Here is a 27,120-nt window from a genome sequence, read left to right on the forward strand (position 1 = left end):
AGAGAGCATCATGAAGAACAAGGAACACACCAGGCAGGTCCGAGATACTGTTGTGAAGAAGTTTAAAGCCGGATTTGGATACAAAAAGATTTCTCAAGCTTTAAACATCCCAAGGAGCACTGTGCAAGTGATAATATTGAAATGGAAGGAGCATCAGACCACTGCAAATCTACCAAGACCTGGCCATCCCTCTAAACTTTCAGCTCATACAAGGAGAAGACTGATTTGAGATGCAGCCAAGAGGCCCATGATCACTCTGGATGAACTGCAGAGATCTACAGCTGAGGTGGGAGACTCTGTCCATAGGACAACAATCAGCACAAATCTGGCCTTTATGGAAGAGTGGCAAGAAGAAAGCCATTTCTTAAAGATATCCATAAAAAGTGTCGTTTAAAGTTTGTCACAAGCCACCTGGGAGACACACCAAACATGTGGAAGCAGGTACTCTGGTCAGATGAAACCAAAATTGAACTTTTTGGCAACAATGCAAAACGTTATGTTTGGCGTAAAAGCAACACAGCTGAACACACCATCCCCACTGTCAAACATGGTGGTGGCAGCATCATGGTTTGGGCCTGCTTTTCTTCAACAGGGACAGGGAAGATGGTTAAAATTGATGGGAAGATGGATAGAGCCAAATACAGGACCATTCTGGAAGAAAACCTGATGGAGTCTGCAAAAGACCTGAGACTGGGACGGAGATTTGTCTTCCAACAAGACAATGATCCAAAACATAAAGCAAAATCTACAATGGAATGGTTCAAAAATAAACATGTCCAGGTGTTAGAATGGCCAAGTCAAAGTCCAGACCTGAATCCAATCGAGAATCTGTGGAATGAACTGAAAACTGCTGTTCACAAATGATCTCCATCCAACCTCACTGAGCTCGAGCTGTTTTGCAAGGAGGAATGGGAAAAAATGTCAGTCTCTCGATGTGCAAAACTGATAGAGACATACAGACACATACCCCAAGCGACAGCTGTAATCGCAGCAAAAGGTGGCGCTACAAAGTATTAACTTAAGGGGGCTGAATAATTTTGCACGCCCAATTTTTCAGTTTTTGATTTGTTAAAAAAGTTTGAAATATCCAATAAATGTCATTCCACTTCATGATTGTGTCCCACTTGTTGTTGATTCTTCACAAAAAAATACAGTTTTATATCTTTATGTTTGAAGCCTGAAATGTGGCAAAAGGTCGCAAAGTTCAAGGGGGCTGAATACTTTCGCAAGGCACTGTATATACTGCACTCTACCATCTACTGTATCTTGCCTATGCCGCTCTGTACCATCACTCATTCATATATCTTTATGTACATATTCTTTATCCCCTTACACTTGTGTAATAAGGTAGTAGTTTTGGAATTGTTAGCTAGATTACTTGTTGGTTATTACTGCATTGTCGGAACTAGAAGCACAAGCATTTCGCTACACTCGCATTAACATCTGCTAACCATGTGTATGTGACAAATAAAATTTGATTTGATTTGAAGAAGACAACAATGTATGTTACCAATTGAACAACATCTATTGCAGGATAACAATGTTAAAGTTTACAAAGCTGGCAATATGGACGTTACATTTTACTTTATGGATTGGTTATGTAGGCTTCTTCTAGCACATCACTTTCTACTATATATGACTAAATGATATATTTACATTAAAAACCAAAGTCTATCAGAATTCCAGTATTTCCAATAAATGTTATATTCCTTGATCTTCAAGAATAGGACTTGGAAATATGGAAGTATAGATTAGCCAAATTGTTTTACCTGAACATGACCCCAAAACTAAGGATTTATTAGCCAGCCCTACTCTGTTGTTTATGATTTTGTTGTCATGGAGGACTGACTGGGCTCTTGAGTCGATAAATGCTGCGCTCATGGAATGGCATGCTTTGAGCACTACTGAGAAGTGCTATGTACATGTGAAAAATGAATGCCATATGCTGCATTTGCTATAGGCCTATTGTTTACCTTTTTGTTGGTGACACTTAATATGCAGCTATTTAAAGGGAAAATTCACAGATGAAACAATTTAAAAAACGGTCGCCCCACCTTTGTTTTGGTAACAAGCTGAGGGACGGGCCTGGAAAAATGTAACCAATCTCAGATTAAAACTATTGTTTTAACCTTGTTATGAGGTTATACAGTGTTTGTTTACATTTACAATGTTTACAAACATTGGAGAAAAACAAGGTTATATTTTGGTTTCTCATGGGGCATTTCAAAGTTATATTTTTCAAGAATCAGTGTTTTTTTCACTGGCTGTTCACTGGTTTCAAAAACATTGATTGATAGGCAGCTTAAACTTGAATTCAACCATTATTGGGTTTAAATACACATTTAGATTTGTGAACAGCCATCCACAACAACCACAATCCGTAAGGCGCAAATAGCTAAATGAGAGAGCAGCAGTGTGATTCACATCAATACGCTATGTAGATATCAATAATAAGTGATATCCGTATCACCGTAGACTACACCACTACTGTCATCCTTACCTCTAAGTGTTTATTCAAGTTGGATAATCTTTGGTTGCTGACAGCAGTCGCACCATTGGAAGACATAGCTTGGACTGTAGCCTACAAAAGCCTATTCCTGCTCTTTTACCGATCCATCAAACACATTTGGTGTGTCATCATAGTGGTCTCTGACTTGTGGTCAGACTCGCACAGATGGAACAAACTCAAACTTGTGCCTTTTTTCAATGCTGATTTGAATGTCATTGAGAAAACAGAGAAGTGTCAAAGATAGTTTTTTCACAAACATCCATTCTGAATTTAAAAGTAATCCTCAAAATAATCATATAGTTTTTCAAAAGTATCGGTAGTCCAAGCTATGTCTTCCAATGGTGCGACTGCTGTCAGCATCCAAAGATTATCCAACTTGAATAAATGCTACCGGATAACAGTTACCGTTTTTTGTAATCAGTTACTCCCCAACACTGCATGTACAGTACATATGAGATGAGTATGTAACCAAAGTGGCATAGTTAAAGTGGCTAGTGATACATGTATTACATAAAGATGCAGTAGATGATATAGAGTACAGTATACATATGAGATGAATAATGTAGGGTATGTAAACATTATATTAGGTAGCATTGTTTAAAGTGGCTAGTGATATATTTTACACCATTTCCCATCAATTCCCATTATTAATGTGGCTGGAGTTGAGTCAGTGTGTTGGCAGCAGCCACTCAATGTTAGTGGTGGCTGTTTAACAGTCTGATGGCCTTGAGATAGAATCTGTTTTTCAGTCTCTCGGTCCCAGCTTTGATGCACCAGTACTGACCTCGCCTTCTGGATGATAGCGGGGTGAACAGGCAGTGGCTCGGGTGGTTGTTGTCCTTTGATCTTTATGGCCTTCCTGTGACATCGGGTGGTGTAGGTGTCCTGGATGGCAGGTAGTTTGCCCCCGGTGATGCGTTGTGCAGACCTCACTACCCTCTGGAGAGCCTTACGGTTGTGGGCGGAGCAGTTGCCGTACCAGGCGGTGATACAGCCCGACAGGATGCTCTCGATTGTGCATCTGTAGAAGTTTGTGAGTGCTTTTGGTGACAAGCCAAATTTCTTCAGCCTCCCGAGGTTGAAGAGGCGCTGCTGCGCCTTCTTCACGATGCTGTCTGTGTGGGTGGACCAATTCAGTTTGTCTGTGATGTGTACGCCGAGGAACTTAAAACTTACTACCCTCTCCACTACTGTTCCATCGATGTGGATAGGGGGGTGTTCCCTCTGCTGTTTCCTGAAGTCCACAAGTTGAGTGTGAGGTTATTTTCCTGACCCTCACCTCCTCCCTGTAGGCCGTCTCGTCGTTGTTGGTAATCAAGCCTACCACTGTTGTGTCGTCCGCAAACTTGATGATTGAGTTGGAGGCGTGCGTGGCCACGCAGTCGTGGGTGAACAGGGAGTACAGGAGAGGGCTCAGAACGCACCCTTGTGGGGCCCCAGTGTTGAGGATCAGCGGGGTGGAGATGTTGTTGCCTACCCTCACCACCTGGGGGCGGCCCGTCAGGAAGTCCAGTACCCAGTTGCACAGGGCGGGGTCGAGACCCAGGGTCTCGAGCTTGATGACGAGCTTGGAGGGCACTATGGTGTTAAATGCTGAGCTGTAGTCGATGATCAGCATTCTCACATAGGTATTCCTCTTGTCCAGATGGGTTAGGGCAGTGTGCAGTGTGGTTGAGATTGCATCGTCTGTGGACCTATTGGGGCGGTAAGCAAATTGGAGTGGGTCTAGGGTGTCAGGTAGGGTGGAGGTGATATGGTCCTAGACTAGTCTCTCAAAGCATTTCATGATGACGGAAGTGAGTGCTACGGGGCGGTAGTCGTTTAGCTCAGTTACCTTAGCTTTCTTGGGAACAGGAACAATGGTGGCCCTCTTGAAGCATGTGGGAATAACAGACTGGGATAGGGATTGATTGAATATGTCCGGAAACACACCAGCCAGCTGGTCTGCGCATGCTCTGAGGGCGCGGCTGGGGATGTCGTCTGGGCCTGCAGCCTTGCGAGGGTTGACACATTAAATGTTTTCCTCACGTCGGCTGCAGTGAAGGAGAGTCTGCATGTTTTGGTTGCGGGCCGTGTCAGTGGCACTGTATTGTCCTCAAAGCGGGCAAAAAAGTTATTTAGTCTGCCTGGGAGCAAGACATCCTGGTCCGTGATTGACTGTAGACCCTGCCACATACCTCTTGTGTCTGAGCCGTTGAATTGAGATTCTACTTTGACTCTATACTGCCGCTTAGCTTGTTTGATTGCTTTGCGGAGGGAATAGTTACACTGTTTGTATTCGGTCATGTTTCCGGTCACCTTGCCCTGATTAAAAGCAGTGGTTCGCGCTTTCAGTTTCACGCAAATGCTGCCATCAATCTACGGTTTCTGGTTTGGGAATGTTTTAATCATTGCTATGGGAACGACATCTTCAACGCACGTTCTAATGAACTCGCTCACCGAATCAGCGTATTCGTCAATGTTGTTGTCTGACGCAATACAAAACATATCCCAGTCCACGTGATGGAAGCAGTCTTGGAGTGTGGAATCAGATTGGTCGGACCAGCGTTGAACAGACCTCAGCGCGGGAGCTTCTTGTTTTAGTTTCTGTCTGTAGGCAGGGATCAACAAAATGGAGTCGTGGTCCGCTTTTCCGAAAGGAGAGCGGGGCAGGGCCTTATATGCGTCGCGGAAGTTAGAATAGCAATGATCCAAGGTTTTTCCAGCCCTGGTTGCGCAATCGATATGCTGATACAATTTAGGGAGTCTTGTTTTCAGATTAGCCTTGTTAAAATCCCCAGCTACAATGAATGCAGCCTCCTGATATATGGATTCCAGTTTGCAAAGAGTCAAATAAAGTTCGTTCAGAGCCATCGATGTGTCTGCTTGGGGGGGAATATATACGGCTGTGATTATAATCAAAGAGAATTCCCTTCTAAAGCCTCTTAAGGGGAAAGCAATCTAAAAGTAACTGAATGTAATCAGATTACGTTATTGAGTTTGGGTAATCCAAAAGTTACATTACTGACTACAATTTTGGACCGTTAACTAGTAACTGTAATGGATTACATTTAGAAAGTAACCTACCCAACCCTGAGTACATGTAGGATAAAAATCTAATGACAGGCCTGATGGAAACAGAACATTTGCTGGTGATCTTTCCAAATATCGCAAAAAATATATACGCTAGACAAGGTGGGATCTTTTTGTGTCTGTAAAATTTATTATTTCAGAAATGGCAGTGGAAATGCATTTATGCGCAAATATTGATAAAATAACCATTCTATGTGGTGTGTGGTCCTCCCACTGCCAATTGGGAAACCTTGCAGTTTATTAGGCTACACATGTAAAAAAAAACACAGGGTGGTGAAAGTGCAAGGTGATCTTGATGTTCCTTTCCAATACATATCGAGGGTCTGATTCTGGTGACATCATGATCGATGGTTGACTGCCATTTGACAAATAAAATATACTCGCTCTTATCCATAATAATCTCATCATGTAGACCAGCCTACACGCACTGTATCTGAAAGCTGTTGACTAGAGCGCACATGCCAAGTCCAGAGTAGACACATTTTGTCACGCCCTGACTTTAGAGCTCCTTTTATTTCTCTATTTGGTTAGGTCAGGGTGTGATTAGGGTGGGCATTCTAGTTTTTTGTTTCTATGTTGGTCTGGTATGGTTCCCAATCAGAGGCAGCTGTCTATCATTGTCTCTGATTGGGGATCATATTTAGGCAGCCTTTTCCAACCTGTTGTTTGTGGGATCTTGTTCATGTATTGTTGCTTGTGAGCACTGCATAGCTTCACGTTTCGTTTTGCGCTTTATTGTCTTCTGTGAGTTTCATTTAAATAAACATGTGTAACTCTACGCACGCTGCGCCTTGGTCCAGTTATTCCAACGACCGTGACAGAAGATCCCACCACAGCAGGAGCAGATATTCTGGACGTGGGAGGATATATTGGACGGGAAGGGATCCTGGACGTGGGAGGAAATCCTGGCCGGAAAGGATCGCCTTCCGTGGGAGCAGACGAGGCAGCGAGGGAGCAACAACGATGACACCGGGGTTCATGGCCACGATGGAAGCCCGAGATGCAGCCTCAAAAAAAATATTAGGGAGGGGCCACACGGTGTGGTTGGAGGAGCCAAGGTGGGAACCAGAACCAACTCCCTGTACTCACCGTGTGGAGTTGGTCAACGTTCAGGTGCCATGTTTTCAGGTTCTACGCACCGTGTCTCCAGTGCGCCTCCACAGCCCGGTGCGTTCTGTACCAGCTCCCCGCACTTCTCGTGCTAAAGTGGGTATCTGTCCAGGACGGGTTGTGCCGGCTCAGCGCTCCTGGTCTCCAGTACGCCTCCAGGGTCCAGTACATCCTGCGCCGGCTCTACGCACTGTGTCCCCAGTGCGCCTTCACAGCCCGCACAGTGTGTCCTGTGCCAGCTCCACGCACATGCCGTGCGAAGGTGGTCATTTGTCCAGGACGCGTTGTGCCAGCTCTATTCTCTAGACCTCCAGTGCGCCTCCACGGTCCAGTACATCCTGCGCCGGCTCTACGCACTGTGTCTCCAGTGCGCCTTCACAGCCCAATGTGTCCTGTGCCAGCTCCCCGCACTTGCCGTGCAAAGATGGTCATTTGTCCAGGACGCGTTGTGCCAGTGATGATCCATGGCCCGAAGCCTCCAGTGATGATCCATGGCCCAATGCCTCCAGTGATGATCCATGGCCCGAAGCCTCCAGTGATGATCCATGGCCCGAAGCCTCCAGTGATGATCTATGGCACGGAGGCTCCAGTGATGATCCATGGCAAGAAGCCTCCAGTGATGATCCATGGCACGAAGCCTCCAGTAATGATCTATGGCACGGAGGCTCCAGTGATGATCCATGGCTCGAAGCCTCCAGTGATGATCTACGGTCCGGTTCCCCGTCGACAATCCACGGTTCGGTTCCTCCGGCGATGATTCACGGCCCGATTCCTCCGGTGACGATCCACGGTCCAGATAGAGGAAATTTCCACGACAGTCTCTGGCGACGATCCCCGCACCAGAGTCACCACCTAAGCTGGCGGATCCGCGAGTGGAGCGGGGTCGACGTCCCGCACCGGAGCCGCCACCGAGGCTGGATGCCCACCCTGACCCTCCCTTATAGAGTCAGGTTTCACGGCCGGAGTCCGCACCTTTAGGGTAGGTGGCTGGGGGGTACTGCCATGCCCTGACCTTAGAGATAATTTTATTTATCTTTGGTTAGGTCAGGGTGTGATTAGGGTGGGCATTCTAGTTTTTTGTTTCTATGTTGGTCTGGTATGGTTCCCAATCAGAGGCAGCTGTCTGTCGTTGTCTCTGATTGGGGATCATATTTAGGCAGCCTTTTCCAACCTGTTGTTTGTGGGATCTTGTTCATGTATTGTTGCTTGTGAGCACTGCATAGCTTCACGTTTCGTTTTGCGCTTTATTGTTTTCTGTGAGTTTCATTTAATTAAACATGTGTAACTCTACGCACGCTGCGCCTTGGTCCAGTTATTCCAACGACCGTGACACATTTGCTATTTAACACAAACGTTTTTGTGACAAAAGTATTGGTAGAGCTGAAAATGCAATAAAAACACTTTGAATTTAAATGTTTAAGTACATTTTGTGTTTACTACATCATCACGCAGTGATTTTTATCCGCAACAAGTCTGTTTGGCGGAAACACACCACTAGTGAGAAAATTGACATATTTTCTTCATGTGGATTTTAGAATATTTGCATGAAAATCTGTCACCAATTGGATGGAAACATAGCCAGAAAATCCTGTAGTCCTGATTGAATCTTAACCAATATGATTAAACACAGTTCTGAAAAATTCCATTTGGCTATCTTAAAATTATTCATTCCAACATTGAATGTAGGTTATTTCCATGAGACTCATAACCCCTATCTTTAAGATTGGAGATACATTTGAACCCCACAATTACAGAGGCGTCTGTGTGAACAGTAACCTGGGGAAGGTACTTTGTAGTATTATACATTCTAGACTTTTAAACTCCCTTATTGAACACAGTGTCTTGAGCGAGAGCCAAATTGGAGTTTTACCTAATTACTGCACATCTCGTTATATTTACACCGGAACTTCACAAACCACTGCCAAACCAACAAAGCCTCACGACAGCACTTGGGAAAACAAAATCTAAACTTAAATGCTATTTGGCTGTAAACAGAGAGTACACAGTGACAGACTATCTGACCACAGTGACTGATAGAAAACTGAGGAAAAAATGTACAGACTCAGTGAGCATAGTCTTGACAAGAGTGGTGATGTTGTTGGTCCATGACAAGTCCTCTGTGATGTGGACGCCTAGGAATTTAAAACTTGTAACTTTCTCTACTGTAGTCCCGTTGATGTGGATCGGTCATGTCCCCTCCTCTGCTTCCTGAAGTCAAGGTTGTTGTCTTGAGGTTGTTGTCATGACACCACAATGACAGTTCACTCCTCCCTATAGGCTGACTTGTCGTTGTTGGTTATCAGGCCTACAACCGTGGTGCCGTCAGAAAACTTGACGATGGAGTTTGTGTCGTGCTAAATCACGCAGTCATGGGTGAACAGGGAGTACATCAGAGGACTGAGGGCACACCCCTGGGGGCCCTGTCTTAAGAGTCAGTGTGGAAGAGGTACTGTTGCCAATCATCACAACCTGTCGTTTGTTAGGTGAAATACCACAGTGTGCAATTATCGCAGCAAAATGTGTGACCTTTTGTGATAAAACAAACACCAAAGTAAATTAAACCAAGACATATATGTATCTGTTTATTTAATTTCCCTTTCCATTTGTACTTCTACTTTTTATACAGACAGCACATGCTCTTGCACGCACGTTAGCTTGTTGAGCAGGCGCTAGTGAAAGGTACTAATAGTTGAATTTGTCTGTGAGCAATTTTATCTTCATTTATAGGCTACAGACCAATACACTTGTTTTTGTGTTTGTTTTTGTACATAGTTAATAATTTAACATTTCAGACATCTTTGTCATTTGAAACTTTTACGTGTTTGAAGTTAACTGTTAATTTGTGATGCCAATAAAGCCCATTGAATTGAATTGAGAGAGAGAGACATAGTTGTCTCTCTCTCTCTGACCACTGTGACCCAAAATTATGGAAAGCTTTGACTATGTGCAAACTCAGGGAGCATGGCCTTGCTATTGAGAAAGGCCGCCGTAGGCAGACATGCTGCTCAAGTAAGACAGGCTATGTGCACACTGCCCACAAAGCAAGGTGGAAACTGAGCTGCACTTCCTAACCTCCTGCCAAATGTATGTCCAAATTAGAGACGCATATTTCCATCAGATTACACAGACCCACAAAGAATTAGAAAACAAATCAAATTTTATCGATTTGGTGAAATACCACATTGTACAATCATAGAAGCAAGATTTGTGGCCTATTGCCACAAGAAAAGGGCAACCAGAGAAGAACAAGCATCATTGTAACTACAACCCATATTTATTTATTTCCCCTTTTGTAGTTTAACTATTTGCACATTGTTACAACACTGTATATAGATTGACATACTATGACATTTGAAATGTCTTTACTGTTCATTTATTATCTATTTCACTTGCTTTGGCAATGTAAACATATATTTCCCATGCCAATAAAGACCCTTTGAATCGAATTGAATTGAGAGAGAAAGTGAGTGGTCAGGCAGGTGGGCTCAGAGTCAGGACAGGCAAGGGTCAAAAGCGGGAGGACAAGAAAAGAGAGACTAGAAAAAGCAGGAGCTGAGACACAAAATGCTGGTTGACGAACAAACTAAATGAACTGGCAACGGACCAACAGAGAACACAGGTATAAATACACAGGAGATCATGGGAAAGATGGACGACACCTGGAGGTGGGTGGAGACAAGCACAAAGACAGGTGAAACACATCAGGGTGACAAATGCAATGTATTAACTTAGGCATCATGTCTCTAGGGGTCAATATTGTGAGGCTAATCTCCCTCCCATTGAATTCAAAGTATTTGCATAAGCGTTATGTTCCTTGAGGCTTATCTTTTTGCAAAATTATACCAGATTGATGCTTATCAATGATATCATGCTGAAAAGTGTTAGTTTCTACATAACAGGGTAAAAGTCCTAACCCATCAAAAGGAATCTAATTTGAATAGGCAGTACCAAAGTAGAATCAATCCCGATTCAAACTGTGGCAGGATCATTCCTACGTGTGGTTTCCATCTTTTGAAAAGATGCAGAAAATAAACCTTGGCAACACATTACTCAAAGTCAACAGGTATAATGCATTACGATGTAGTTTTAACATGTCATAAGCACGTATGAGCCCTTTCTAATGTTTTATAATCATCTCAGTTGAACATTTGTTACATAGACAGATATATAATATTAAGCTTTTAAGCTCTTCCATAGATGTTGCTTCGTATTCCCCTCTTTTTACTCCTATGTGGTCCTGTGTGGCTAGTTGGTAGAGCATGGTTCTTGCAATTTAATGAGCATGGCTCTTGCAACTTAATGATCATGGGTTTGATTCTCACTGGGATGAACCATATTGAAATGTGTGCATGCACTACTGTAAGTTGCTTTGGATAAAAGTGTCTACTAAATGGCATATATCATATTATATTTCTATTACTATGTGCACCAACTCTTATCTGTTCTCCTCCCCATCCTTCTCTCCTGCTCACTATCTCATTCCTGTCACCCATCAAATCACTCTTTGCCCTTTCCGCGATAACATGGGATGCTTAGCTGCGTTACTACGTTTTTTGTAAGTCATCGCCCTTCTCTGGTTGCGTGCTGTTCTTATTTTAGCCAGGCAGCTGACATATGAGAGGTCACACTGGGAGGATAAATAGTGGCAGGCCAGGAGGTTGTCGCAAACTTTAGTCGGATCTTCTCTCCTCTCTTCTCCCAGCTCTCCTACAACCCTCAAAGGTAAAGGAATCAAATCATATCTTAATAAGTAAAAAGGATATAAAATGTTATTGGTTGATTGTACTTTATACTTTAATATAATGCTCATGCAGTATATTTTAGATAAATAATAATAATATTTTAAATAAATCTAATTGAAAGAGGATCTTCTGTGAGACTACAAGAGCCAATGCCCGAGTAGAATCTTCAGCAGCATTGTCGTTATTATACAATCAATGATGCATCAATGCTAACAAAATGATTATGCATTAGACACATCTCTATGCTCAAAACATTCATACAAGATTCATCTCTTAAAATGCTCACTCAAGTTAGCATACCATAATGTTGCTTTGCTGCATTTGGTATCATTGCTTCATTGCTTTACGCTAGCCTCCTTAGACCAAAAAGTGGAGACAACGACTCACTTATAGCTTTTGCTCACGCTGTACACTTTTAACTTAGCCTATCCTGTACTTATTAACTGTACTGTACTACAAATACTGCACAGAATGAGTTCTCTATATAGCTCTGTCAAATCAAATCAAAGTTTATTGGTCTTAGTTCTGAAACCACCACACTGAGTTAGCATCTGGAGGGGCCTGCACACACAGTACTTTTTACACCTACATATGTTTCAAGGTTTCTATTTGGTTTAACCTCTTGGATTGATTGGTACTGTAACAAGACGGGGTTTGGATAATGGAGGGGTAGTGTGGAGGGGAAGGGAGGACCCAAAGGAAAGGTCAGGGTTGAGAGAGACTAGAAAATCAAAAAGGTCATTCACATGCCCCGCGATATGCAACTTTTCAGGGAAGTCAGGAACCAATATACTCAGGCAGTTAGGAAAGCTAAGGCTATCTTTTTCAAACAGAAACTTGCTTCCTGTAGAACCAATTCCAAAAAGCTTTGGGACACTGTAAAGTCCATGGAGAATAAGAGCACCTCCTCCCAGCTGCCCACTGCACTGAGGATAGGAAACACTGTCACCACCGATAAATCTATGATAATAGATCATTTCAATAATCATTTTTCCACGGCTGGCTACGCTTTCCACCTGGCTACCCCAACCCCGGCCAACGTCTCAGCACCCCCTGCAGCAACTTGCCCCCCCCCCCTCCCACTTCTCCTTCACCCAAATCCAGACAGCTGATGGTCTGAAAGAAATACACAATCTGGATCCCTACAAATCAGCTGGGCTAGACAATCTGTACCCTCTCTTTCTAAAATTATCCACCGAAATTGTTGCAACCCCTATTACCAGCCTATTCAACCTCTCTTTTGTATCGTCTGAGATCCCCAAAGATTGGAAAGCTTGGAAAGCTGCCGCGGTCATCCCCCTCTTCAAAAAGGGGAGACACTCTAGACCCAAACTGTTATAGACCTATATCCATCCTGCCCTGCCTAAGGTCTAAGGTCTTCGAAAGCCAAGTTAATAAACAGATCACCGACCATTTCGAATCCCACCGTACCTTCCCCACTATGCAATCTGGTTTCCGAGCTAGTCATTTGTGCACCTCAGCCACGCTCAAAGTACTGTGCAGCGTCTTCATCAACCTGGCCAAGGCTTTTGACTCTGTCAATCATCGCATTCTTATCGGCAGACTCAACAGCTTTGGCTTCTCAAATGACTGTCAAATGACTGTCTCGACTGGTTCACCAACTACTACTCAGATAGAGTTCAGTGTGTCAAATCGGAGGGCCTGTTGTCTGGACCTCTGGCAGTCTCTATGGGGGTGCCACAGGTTTCAATTCTCGGGCCGACTCTTTTCTCTGTATACATCAATGATGTCGCTCTTGCTGCTGGAGAATCTCTGATCCACCTCTACGCAGACGACACCATTCTGTATACATCTGGCCCTTCTTTGGACACTGTGCTAACAAACCTCCAAACGAGCTTCAACACCATACAACACTCCTTCCCTAGCCTCCAACTGCTATTAAATGCTAGTACATCGAAATGCATGGTCTTCAACCGATTGCTGCCCGCACGATTGCTGCCCGCACCCTCGCGCCCGACTAGCATCACTACTCTGGACGGTTCTGACCTAGAATATGTGGACAACCACAAATACCTACGTGTCTGGTTAGACTGTAAACTCTCCTTCCAGACTCACATTAAGCGTCTCCAATCCAATATTAAATCTAGAATTGTCTTCCTATTTCTCAACAAAGCCTCCTTCACGCAGCAAAACATACCCACGTACAACTGACTATCCTACCGATCCTTGACTTCGGCGATGTCATTTACAAAATAGCCTCCAACACTCTACTCAGCAAATTGGATGCAGTCTATCACAGTGCCATTTGTTTTGTCACCAAAGCACCACATACTACCCACCACTACGACCTGTATACTCTCGTTGGCTGGCCCTCACTACATATCTGTCGCTAAACCCACTGGCTCCGGGTCATCTATAAGTCCTTGCTAGGTAAAGCCCCACCTTATCTCAGCTCACTGGTCGCCATAGCAACACCCACCCGTAGCATGCGCTCCAGCAGGTATATTTCACTGTCACCCCCAAAGCCAACACATGCTTTGTCCGCCTTTCTTTCCAGTTCTCTGCTGCCAATGGCTGGAACGAATTGCAAAAATCTCTGAAGCTGGAGTCCTGTATCTCCCTCTCTAAATTTAAGCATCTGTTGTCAGAGCAGTTTACCGATCACTGTACCTATACACAGCCAATCTGTAAATACAGTTGAAGTCGGAAGTTTACATACACTTAGGTTGGAGTCATTAAAACTCGTTTTTCAAACCACTCCACAAATTTCTATAGTTTTGTCAAGTCGGTTAGGACATCTACTTTGTACATGACAAAATAAGAAAATTCCAAAAATTGTTTACCGACAGATTATTTCACTTATAATTCACTGTATCACAATTCCATTGGGTCAGAAGTTTACATACACTAAGTTGACTGTGCCTTTAAACAGCTTGGGAAATTCCAGAAAATTATGTCATGGCTTTAGAAGCTTCTGAAAGGCTAATTGACATCATTTGAGCCAATTGGAGGTGTTCCTGTGGATGTATTTCAAGGCCTACCTTCAAAGTCAGTGCCTCAAAAGAAATCAGCCAAGACCTCAGAAGAAAAATTGAAGACCTCCACAAGTCTGGTTCATCCTTGGGAGCAATTTCCAAATGGCTGTAGGTACTACGTTCATCTGTACAAACAACAGTACGCAGGTATAAACACCATTGGACCACGTAGCCATTATACCGCTCAGGAAGGAGACCTAGAGATGAACGTACTTTGGTGAGAACAGTGTAAATCAATCCCAGAACAACAGCAAAGGACCTTGTGAAGATGCTGGAGGAAACAGGTACAAAGTATCTATATCGACATAACCTGAAAGGCAGCTCAGCAAGGAAGTTGCCACTAAGGACAACACATTCAAGGTATTGGAGTGGCCATCACAAAGCCCTGCCCTCAATGCTATAGAAAATGTGTGGGCAGAACTGAAAAAGTGTGTGCGAGCAAGGAGGCCCACAAACCTGACTCAGTTACACCAGCTCTGTCAGGAGGAGTGGGCCAAAATTCACCCAACTTATTGTGGGAAGCTTGTGGAAGGCTACCCAAAATGTTTGACCCAAGTTAAACAATTTAAAGGCAATGCTACCAAATACTAATTGGGTGTATGTAAACTTCTGACCCACTGGGAATGTGATGAAAGAAATAAAAGCTGAAATAAATCATTCTCTCTGCTATTATTCTGACATTTCACATTCTTAAAATAAAGTGGTGCCCCTAACTGACCTAAGACAGGGAATTTTTACTGGGATTAAATGTCAGGAATTGTGAAAAACTGAGTTTAAATGTATTTGGCTAAGGTGTATGTAAACTTCCGACTTCAACTGTAGCACACCCGACTACCTCATTCCCATATTATTACTTACCCTTTTGCACCCCAGTATCTCTACTTGCACATCATCATCTGCACATCTATCACTCCCGTATTAATGCTAAATTGGTTTTATTTCACCTCTAGGGCCTAAATACCTCCCTACATTTGCACACATTGTACATAGATTTTTCTATTTTTCTTTTATTTTGTGTTATTGACTGTTTGTTTATGTGTAACTCTGTGTTGTTGTTTTTGTCGCACTGCTTTGCTTTATCTTGGCCAGTTCGCAGTTGTAAATGAAAACTTGTTCTCAACTGGCCTACCTGGTTAAATAAAGTTTAAATAAATAAATGCCTGTCATGGCTGTGGGGGCAGCTGCTGCAACAGATACCAGAGCTTAACAACAACAGTTACACAGCACTCTCAAATGGACAGACATACAGACAGACAACCACAGCTACACAGAACTCTCAAACAGACCTACAGACAGACGACAACAGACAGAGAAACAGAAAAATAATATGGGCATGTTAAGCTTTCATATTACAAGAGAGGAAGATGGACAGACATACTGACATGAAGAGAAACATTCAAAAAGACACGCAGACAATCATCCAAATGAACAGTCGTCACTAGTTACCACAGCCACAAAGTCAGATGGCCCGCCTACTCGACCAATCAGATGAGGGAGTGTGATGAGGCGACCGGCTTGCAGGGGCAGACGAGAGACATGCCTTTCTTTTATCTATCGATCCATCAATGGTTTGGTCATTGATTAGACATATAAAACCAACCGTTATAAATGCAAAATGTTAATGGGACATCTTATTAAAACTTAAATATCATGATATTTGTCCCAAAATAGGTCCCATATCAGCACTAGTTTAAAAATGGCGTTTAGACACACAGATTGGCACATCTTGTGTTTAGATGTTTTTCTTCAAATTCCAAGTCATTTATTTATCCACAATTACAAAGTTTCACAGAAATGTTCATAAATTCTATTTTTTTTGGAGTATATCTGATTTTTTTGCTGATTTAAGATGAAAGCTTTGACCCTGCTACTATATTTGGCACCTAGGCACTTACTATAGACCTTTACTTATTTAACTTTTCATAGCCTTGCAGTCCACCTTTTTGGGGTTTTGCACAAGTTTCTCTGCACAAAGCTCTTAAAGCCATGGAAGATAATAAAACATTCAACAATAAAAATTGTCTGGCCTTCCATGGCACTCTTCTAGACACCCAAAGCTCTTTACAGTGTAAGGGGAACCTCGCCACCCCAACCCCGCTTACATACTCTTTAATTGGGGAGGCAGGGTAGCCTAGTGGTTAGAACGCTGGACTAGTAACTGAAATGTTGCAAGATCGAATCCCCTAAGCTGACAATGTAAAAATCTGTCGTTCTGCCCTTGAACAAGGCAGTTAACCCAGTTAACCCACTCTTCCTAGGCCTTCATTGAAAATAAGAATTTGTTCTTAACTGACTTGCCTAGTTAAATAAAGGAAATTGGCTTTCAAACTGCAAAGAGACTCCACCCCATGGCAAAATGTGTAGACTTGCATGACATTTGTTATAAAATTGTCAAATGCCCGCGAGGTGGGGGGGGGGGACAACCAAATATCTGCTACTTATCTGTCTGTATGCACTTTTGTGTATCTCAAGCCCTCTTTCTCTCCTCAGAACACGTCCTGTTAACCAGTGTCTCCTGCCTTTTCCCTTCCTTTAGTCAAGATGCCTCACGCATTCCCCTTCCTCACTCCTGACCAGAAGAAGGAGCTTAGTGACATTGCTCACAAGATCGTCGCCAAGGGCAAGGGAATCCTCGCCGCCGATGAGTCTACTGGTATGCAAAGCGTGGATAAAATCTTGGTTGCCCACACAGGCACACTATAGAATGAAAAGTCACACATGCAGAGACATACTCATAATCAGAGCAACATTGTCCCAATAGCGTTGTTTTTTCACCTTATAACTTCTCCAAAACATCCCATTAGAACCAAAAAGTAAAAAAACAAAACAAACATATCTTGCATCCCAAACAGAGACCTGGAGTAATTTGAAGATCAAATAAAACATCACATTTTATTGGTATTAAGGCACAAGGCGAGACCGAAATGCAAACACAGGAGGCAGATGGTTGGAGTCTTACAATGTTTATTATTCCAAAGAGGTAGGCAAGAGAATGGTCGTGGACATGAAAAAAGGTCAAAACCAGATCAGAGTCCAGGAGGTACAGAGTGGCAGACAGGATCGTGGTCAAGGAAGGCAGAATGATCAGGCAGGTGGATACAAAGTCCAGAAACAGGCAAGGGTCAAAATCAGGATGACTAGAAAAAGGAGAGTGTAAAAATCAGGAGAATGGGGGAAGACCACTGGTTGACTTGGAAACATACAAGACAAACTGGCACAGCGAGACAGGAAACACAGGGATAAATACACTGGTACAGGGAGACAGGAAATACAGTGATAAATACACTGGTACAGGGAGACAGGAAACACAGGGATAAATACACTGGTACAGGGAGACAGGAAACACAGGGATAAATACACTGGGGAAAACAAGCTACACCTGGAGGGGGTGGAGACAATAACGAGGACAGGTGAAACAGATCAAGGTGTGACAATAGGTCACATACACATCTTATTATTTTTTTGCAGATGTTATTTCGGGAATAGTGAAATGCTTTTGTTCCTAGCTCCAACAGTGCAGTAGTATCTAACAATTCATAACAATGCGCACAAAACTAAAAGTCAAATAATGGAATTAAAAAATATATAAATATTAGGATGAGCAATGTCGGAGTGGCATTGACTAAAATACAGTATAATACAATACAGTATATACATATGAGATGAGTAAAGCAGTATGTAAACATTATTCAAGTGACTAGTGTTCCATAAATTGTATATATATATATATATTGGATTTTTTACCCCCTTTTTCGCTGCAATTTCATGATATCCAATTTGTAGTTACAGTCTTGTCCCATCGCTGCAACTCCCATACGGACTCGGGAGAGGCGAAGGTCGAGAGCCGTGCATCCCCCGAAACACAACCCCATCAAGGCACACTGCTTCTTGACACAATGCTCGCTTAACCGGGAGGCCAGCCGCACCAAACTGTCAGAGGAAACACATACACCTGGCGACTGTGTCAGCATGTGCCCGGCCCGCCACAGGAGTCGCTAGAGTGCAATGGGACGAGGACATCCCAGCCGACCAAACCCTCCCCTAACCCAGACGAAGCTGGGCCAATTGTCAGCCGCCTCATGGGTCTCCTGGTCGAGGTCAGCTCCGACACAGCTCAGAATCGAACCAGGATCTGTAGTGACGCAGCTAGCACTGTGATGCAGTGCCTTAGACCGCTGTACCACTCTGGAGGCTGGTGTTCCATTATTAAAGTGGCCAGTGATTCCATACCTATGTACAGTATATAGGGCAGCAGCCTCTTAGGTGCAGGGTTGATAATCAGGTAGCAGCCGGCTAGTGATGGCTATTTAACAGTCTGATGGCCTTGAGATAGAAGCTGTTTTTCAGTCTCTCAGTCCCAGCTTTGATGCACCTGTACTGACCTTGCCTTCTGGCTGATAACGGTGTGAACAGGCCGTGGCTCCGGTGGTTGATGTCCTTGATGATCTTTTTGGCCTTCCTGTACATCGGGTGCTGTAAGTGTCCTGGAGGGAAGTCAGTGTGCCCCCAGTTATACATTGGGCAAACCAGATAGAGCAAACCAAATAGACTGATGTAACCTCTCATGTCAATCTGTAAATTGACTCTAATAAACTAATGGCCAAAATCCAGATTCTCATCAAGTTCACTAAGCAGGTGCCTCACAAACCTAACAAAAACAAGGCCTACCCTGGTTCAATTACACTATGACAACTTATGAAGATGAGAGATGCTGCTCTGAAACGGTCTCTAATATCTGGCCTAGATGTTGACTAGTCTATAAAGGATTGAGAAACTAAGTGATAATGAGCCTCAGGAAAGCCAAAGCCGATTTCTTTCTCAATATCATCAATGAGGAAACAATGGAACAGCAAGGTCATATGGAAAAATATTAACAAACTCACTGGGAAGTGTCATGCCAAGTCTGGTGAACTAAAACTGAAAGTCAATGGAAAGCTTCAAGACAACAGCTCAGTCAACCACCTTTAATTACTAATTTTTTGACTCAGTCCTAGAGCTGGGCCAAATGTTCACACCAAGAGTCCTATCCATTATCCGCAGCAACAATAGCCATACCATTTCAAATCAAATGTATTTATAAAGCCCTTCTTACATCAGCTGATATCTCAAAGTGCTGTACAGAAACCCAGCCTAAAAACCCAAACAGCAAGCAATGCAGGTGTAGAAGCACAGTGGCTAGGAAAAACTCCCTAGAAAGGCCAGAACTTAGGAAGAAACCTTGAGAGATACCAGGCTATGAGGGGTGGCCAGTCCTCTTCTGGGTGGAAATAACAGACCATGGCCAAGATGTTCAAATGTTCATAAATGACCAGCAGGGTCAAATAATAATAATCACAGTGGTTGTAGAGGGTGCAACAGGTCAGCACCTCAGGAGTAAATGTTAGTTGGCTTTTTATAGCCAATCATTCAGAGTATCTCTACCGCTCCTGCTGTCTCTAGAGAGTTGAAAACAGCAGGTCTGGGACAGGTAGCACGTCCAGTGAACAGGTTCCATAGCCGCAGGCAGAACAGTTGAAACTGGAGAAGCAGCACGGCCAGGTGGACTGGGGACAGCAAGGAGTCATCATGCCAGGTAGTCCTGAGGCATGGTCCTAGGGCTCAGGTCCTCCGAGAGAAAGAAAGAGCATACTTAAATTCACACAGGACACCAGATAAGACAGGAGAAATACTCCAGATATAACAGACTGACCTTAGCCCCCCGACACAAACTACTGCAGCAGAAATACAGGAGGCTGAGACAGGAGAGGTCTTATTGGACCATTTCTTATTTGGAGTCCACCAAAGAGGAAAAGGTCAAGAAAGGCCTCTTCTCACTTTCAAAGTCTAAAGCAAAGGATGTGTATGGTCTTGATACCGTATTTTAAAAGAATGACAGAGACAACCTAGCCACCCCATTTACCCAGATTTACCCAGACCTTAAACTTTTCAATGCAATAAAGTTAATTCCCGAAAGCATGGAAGACCGCCATCGTGACCTCTGTACATAAATCTGGAGACCAGCAGGAAGTGAGCAACTACAGGCCTGTCAGTATACCCTCGGTCATCTCTAAGGTTGCTGAAAAAGTTGTACTGGAACAGCTCACAGCACACCTGAACACAAGGACTGTCTCCCTTCACCCATCCAGCTTGGGTTTAAGGTGAACCACTCAACAGAGACCGCATATTTCTATCTCCTAGAGACAATCAAGGCCAAGCTGGATACAGGAAGCCTGGTAGGGGCTGTCTTCCTCGACCTACGGAAGGCATTTGACACGTCAACCATAAAGTCCTTCTCTCCAAACTCTGCGAGAGGTTAAACCAGGAAAGTACTCTTGACTGGATGGAGTCCTATCTAGCCGACTCCGGAAAAATGTCCTATCAACATTAAGGAGGTGCCCCATGGGAGTGCCCCAGGGGTCCATCCTTGGGCCTCTGTTATTCAGTCTATACATCAATGACCTTCCTTTTGTGTGCCAGGGAGTGGAGATCCAGATGTACGCTGACGACACGGTCACACCCATGGAGTGCTGAGCAAGTGGCTTCCAAGTTAACATCTGTCTTTCCTTAAGAGTCGATTGAGTCTAATGACGCACATGATGGTGTTGTCTGTGTTGCTCTACGACTCTCACAAGTGTCACGGGACTCATCTGAAGGTAGCCCATACAAATGAATGGAAGAATGGAGCCAACAAAAAGATGGGGATAAATATGCTTCCAATAAACAATAATACTACCTTAAATCTCCTAGATATAGGACAGACACCTTATTCCTTATCATTTATTTTGGGACTGACTTTTTTGCCATTTATGAATGTATTGTTCAAATTCAATACTTTATTTAGCGGTTTTTATACCTAAAGGGGTGTTAGAATTCTAAATCAAATTGCTAAATGATCCATAGTATGATTGCCCCCTGCCCAACCTAGAGGGGTCCTAAAATTCCAAATCAAATAAGTAAATGATCCCCCCACCCCAACGACTTAGGCTTTTAGAGGTTATGAAGAATGTTTCAGAATGTCTCGACTCCTTTCTCACCCTAAATGTGGTAAAAACAGTGGCCATATATTTCTCCATCAAACAAAAGCAGCAAGTCTACCCCGACATCCTCATACATGGCCAGAAGATCAAAACCGTCATAGAATTAAAATACCTCCCACTCAACTTAAAAAAACACGTGACCAACACAATCAAAACCAGCCTAGCCAATTTCCAGTTAATAAGAAACTCATGCTATGTTAAGGTATTCTCACATGTCTGGTCCCAAGCATGTGAGACATCCCTGAAACCTCTCAAATCAGTCTACAAAGCACTCAAAATCCTGTACAAGAAAATGCAGCACTACCCCACTGCAATATACTCACTAAGTTCAAACTGTTTAGATTCGACAACATTCTGTTCTCAGATCAACTGCCTGGTTTACAACATAACTCATTATCTAATATCCTCTGAGGGTTTTTGTACATTTCTGCTCCAAGAAAAATAGGAGGTTAAAAATCACCTTAGGTTAACAAGTTACTGTATCATCTCCAGACGGTCCACCACTTTTGCACAATCGGCCTTCTCATTTAAAGCAGCTAAGAAATGAAATGGCCTCCCCTCTGCTCTGAACATGTAACAGCTTCCAAGCCTTCTCAACAGAGCCACAAAAATGATTAAGTCCAACCAGTCATGCTTTTACTGATTCTTAACCTAAAAGGCCATAGTAACTTTTAATGCAACAGAAGACACATTAGGACATACACATGTTCAATAACTGGCCAATATTTTTGGTTTGTTTCTTAAATATTTTACTATTTTTATCCAACAGAAATGTGTTTCTATGTGCAATGTGTTGACTTCCGTGTTGAAAAATGTATATAACAATGTTTGCTCTATTTCATTCTGCGAATCTAATCCTCACTCCCTCTCTCACTTTCCACCCAACAGGCAGCGTTGCCAAGCGCTTCCAGAGCATCAACACTGAGAACACAGAGGAGAACAGGAGACTGTACCGTCAGCTGCTCTTCACCGCTGACGAGCGCGCCGGTCCTTGCATTGGTGGTGTCATCTTCTTCCACGAGACCCTGTACCAGAAAACCGATGCCGGCAAGACCTTCCCCGAGCACGTCAAGTCCAGAGGCTGGGTTGTAGGCATCAAGGTTGACAAAGGTGTCGTCCCCCTCGCCGGAACCAACGGAGAGACCACCACCCAGGGTAAAGAGGGAGAATAGAACATCTATGGGATTCACAATTAATCTAAATACATACAGTACAACAACAACATACACGCAATCAATGCAACATACAACCAATCCCATTTGTTTATCAAGTCACAAAATGCCTGAATAGTATTCCAACCTAGATACAATACACACATACAATGCAAAACCTTTACAAAATACCCTCCCATACTCATCTCTTTTTTCTGTCCCTGCCTCCATCCTTTTCTCCTTCAGGTTTGGATGGCCTGTATGAGCGTTGCGCCCAGTACAAGAAGGACGGTTGCGACTTCGCCAAGTGGCGTTGTGTGCTGAAAATCACCTCCACCACCCCCTCTCGCCTTGCTATCATGGAGAATTGCAATGTCCTGGCCCGTTATGCCAGCATATGCCAGATGGTAAGAATCACATAGAAAATATCCTCTCTCGAGCCCTCAGTGGTCTTGTTAAATCATTAGCTTAAGTAGTTATAAAAAACACAGTGTCAACAATTGCAAGTTTGTGTATTCAATTCCCCCATGGGCCATAAGTTACCTTCGAATCATTGACTCTCTGTATACATGTGGGTTACACTATATTCACTTTCATGAAATAAGTCATTATAAATTTATTAAATGCATATAAATTCTTCATAAGTTATTACAAATATTATAAATACATACCTAAGTGTTATTAAAAGTGTATAAAGTTAGTTCCAGAACCAAGCAACTCTTTTTAGTTATTTTAAAGATATGAACGCTACAGTATGTTTTGTCATGAGTAAGGTACAGCAGATATTCTGGTATGTGCCTGGCCTTACTTGGTGGCTCAGTGGGTAGTGCTATCAGTGAGATATTAAGATAAATGAATAGATTCAAATGTTTGGACACACCTACTCATTCCAGGGTTTTTCTTTATTTTTACTATTTTCTACATTATAGAATAATAGTGAAGATATCAAAACTGTGAAATAACATATATGGAATCATATAGCAACCAAAAAAGTGTTAAACAAATCAAAATATATGATATATTTGAGATTCTTCGAAGTAGCTACCCTTTGCCTTGATGACAGCTTTGCACACGCATTCTCTCAACCAGCTTCATGAGGTAGTCACCTGGAATGCATTTCAATTAACAGGTGTGCCTTGATAAAAGTGAATTTGGGAAATGTATTTTCTTAATGCATTTGAGCCAGTCAGTTGTGTTGTGACAAGGTAGGGATGGTATACAGAAGATAGCCCTATTTGGTAAAATACAGTCCTTATTATGGCAAGAACAGCTCAACTAAGCAAAGGGACATGACAGTCCATCATTACTTTAAGACAGGAAGGTCAGTTAAAATGGATCGTTTCAAGAACTTTGAAAGTTTCATCAAGTGCAGTCGCAAAAACCATCAAGCGCTATGATGAAACTGACTTTCATGAGGACCGCCACAGGGAAGGAAGACCCAGAGTTACCTCTGCTGCAGAGGATAAGTTCATTAGAGTTACCAGCCTCCGAGTTACCAGCCCAAATAAATGCTTCACAGAGTTCATATAACAGACACACCTCAACATCAACTGTTCAGAGGAGACTGCGTGAATCAAGCATTCATTGTCGGATTGCTGCAAAGAAACCACTACTAAAGGACACCAATAATAAGAAGAGATTTGCTTGGGCCAAGAAACACGAGAAATGGACATTAGACCGGTGGAAATCTGTCCTTTGGCCTGATGAGTCCAAATTAGAAATGTTTGATTCTAACCGCTGTGTCTTTGTGAGACGCAGAGTGGGGGAACGGATTATCTCCGCATACGTAGTTCCCACCGCGAAAGCATGGAGGAGGAGGTGTGATGGTGAGGGAGTGCTTTACTGGTTACACTGTCAGTGATTTATTTAGAATTCAAGGCACACTTTCTGCAGCGATACGCCATTCCATCTGGTTTGCGTTTAGTGGGACTATAATTCGTTTTTCAACAGGACAATGACCAAACACACCTCCAGGCTGTGTAAGGGCTATTTGACCAAGAAGGAGAGTGATGGAGTGCTGCATCAGATGACTTGGCCTTCACTCGACCTCAACCCAATTGAGATGGTTTGGGATGAGTTGGACTGCAGAGTGAAGGAAAAGCAGCCAAAAAGTGTTCAGCATATGTGGGAACTCCTTCAAGGCCTTTTGGGAAAGCATTCTAAGTAAAGCTGGTTGAGAGAATGCCAAGAGTGTCCAAAGCTGTCATCAAGGCAAAGGCTGGCTACTTTGAAGAATCTAAAAACAAAAATATATTTTGTTTAACACTTTTTTGATTTGTTCAACACTTTTTTTTGGTTACTACTACTACTACTATGTGTTATTTCATAGTTTTGATGTCTTCACTATTATTCTACAATGTAGAAAATAGTAAAAGTAAAGAAAAACCCTTGAATGAGTAGGTGTGTCAACTTTTGACTGATACTGTATGTCAATTAAATATCAGACAAGTAAATAACAGTAATTTCTGATCTCTTCACAACCATAGTTCAGGGACATCGATTTAGCCAGGACTGCTCATTGTTGTAGGTCCCATAATCCTAGTAAAACAAATCACACATTGGAAAATCACAATCTTAAAACACTGTTTGTTTTTATTGAATATATAGCTGTAGAGGGATAGAGAGGAAAGATAGAAGAGCCACCACTAAGGTCCCACTGTTCTGACTGTTAACTGTCATGATCAATAACATGCTCTGTTGGCTAAAAGTGTCTTTTAGTAGTCATTAACTCTGCCCTCTGCTAGCACGGCATTGTCCCCATTGTTGAGCCCGAGATCCTCCCCGACGGTGACCATGACCTGAAGCGCACCCAGTACGTGACTGAGAAGGTCCTGGCCGCAATGTACAAGGCTCTGTCCGACCACCACGTCTACCTGGAGGGTACCCTCCTGAAGCCCAACATGGTCACTGCTGGACATTCCTGCTCACACAAGTACACCCACCAGGACATCGCCATGGCCACCATTACCGCCCTGCGCCGTACCGTGCCCCCAGCAGTCCCCGGTGAGCTGCCGACAACACACTGAATACAGCCCAATATACAGTACAGCACGATACACTTATACATTTCTAAACTTCCAGCTTCACACGCAATGTTATCACACATTTTCCCAAACACAAAAACTCGTCCTCTATGACTATGGCACTTTCATATACAGTGTTCAGTTACATTATTATATACAGCATGTTATTAAATATTTCACATACAAATGTAGACACAACAATTTGTTGATGTATCTTTTTTTCAGTAGTTTTTTAAAAATAAAACAACCCCTCTCCTTACCCGCTACACCCACAGGCATCACCTTCCTGTCCGGTGGCCAGTCTGAGGAGGAAGCCTCCATCAACCTGAATGTCATGAACCAGTGCCCCCTGCACAGGCCATGGGCCATTACTTTCTCCTATGGCCGTGCCCTCCAGGCATCCGCCCTTAAGGCATGGGGTGGCAAGCCCGGGAACGGCAAGGCTGCCCAGGAGGAGTTCATCAAGAGAGCTCTGGTAAGAACAACCAAATATATTTTTTTCCATTTATTTTCATATATTTTGCTTATATTTTATATGTGATTATTTATAGCTGTATAGAGGCCACATCCCACTGGGCACAGACGTCAAATCAACATCTATTTCACGTTGATTCAACGTAATTTCATTCAACCAGTGTGTGCCCAGTGGAATGTTTATAGTATGGATGCGTAGGCAGTCACAATGTACAGTATATTCCACACTTTGAAAATATCAGCTGAAAACAAGTTGATGTTGTGCTTCTTTCCTCCTTCCACAGGCCAACAGCCTGGCCTGCCAAGGCAAGTATGTTTCTTCTGGAAACAGCGCCGCTGCTGGAGATTCACTGTTCGTGGCCAACCATGCTTATTAAGCATGGACACTCATCAGCATCCCTCTCCCAACCCTCCCTACACCCCCCTCCCCCACCATGGGGAGTGCCATGTTGTTTCTGGTACCTCCTAAAAGCCGTCTCTACTCGACCCTCTGCGACACCACTTGTTTGATACATCGATACGGAGAAAATTCAACGCAAACCTTTCTTTGGGCTCTTGCTTCAGAGAGAAGATTCAAAACAACTAAAGTTCTGCCTCCATTCCCTTAAGGTGAAATGATTTCCATCGTCATGTTTTTACACAACATGCAACATTATTCCTTAGTCTGTAACACCTAACTAATGTAATGTTTGTACTGGAGCCTTGGAATAAAGTATTTTACCCAACAATGTGTTACTTTGTTTCCTTCCTTATTGCATTTCATTGTAACTCTGAAAACTGACCTTACATCATTGAACATCCTGCTCGACTCAATGATCACTTCCTATTTATTTGGAATGTACTGTTGGATATCGGTAAATATTATCATAGAAACAAGTATTATGTTTCAGGTAAGACACAGATGCAGACAGCGTCGAATTAACGACAGTTTATTAATCCAGCAGGAGCAGGCAAAAGAGAGGTCAAGGCAGGCAGGGGTCAGTAATCCAGATAGGTGGGGCAAAGGTACAGGGCGGCAGGCAGGCTC

At 43.1% G+C, this 27,120-nt stretch overlaps 1 protein-coding gene across 2 annotated transcripts; it reads left to right on the forward strand.

Annotated features, from left to right (window-relative positions):
• The first annotated feature begins 11,335 nt into the window (after window positions 1–11,335).
• LOC110498803 (fructose-bisphosphate aldolase A) lies at window positions 11,336–26,818 on the forward strand. 2 transcript variants are annotated; one of them, XM_021575432.3, is made up of 7 exons: window positions 11,336–11,413; window positions 16,920–17,082; window positions 22,334–22,600; window positions 22,843–23,003; window positions 25,341–25,599; window positions 25,895–26,094; window positions 26,378–26,818. In XM_021575432.3, the coding sequence occupies exons 2-7, from the start codon at window positions 16,971–16,973 to the stop codon at window positions 26,468–26,470; spliced, it is 1,092 nt and encodes a 363-aa protein (XP_021431107.3). In that variant the 5' UTR covers window positions 11,336–11,413; window positions 16,920–16,970; the 3' UTR covers window positions 26,471–26,818. The 2 variants fall into 2 exon arrangements, with proteins under 2 accessions (XP_021431107.3, XP_021431106.3); XM_021575431.3 differs by having other exon boundaries at window positions 11,358–11,413; window positions 16,966–17,082.
• Window positions 26,819–27,120: the final 302 nt, after the last annotated feature.

Source organism: Oncorhynchus mykiss, chromosome 20 (assembly GCF_057628025.1).
Source record: "Oncorhynchus mykiss isolate SJ-2025 chromosome 20, ASM5762802v1, whole genome shotgun sequence".
In the NCBI taxonomy this organism is placed as follows: domain Eukaryota; kingdom Metazoa; phylum Chordata; class Actinopteri; order Salmoniformes; family Salmonidae; genus Oncorhynchus; species Oncorhynchus mykiss.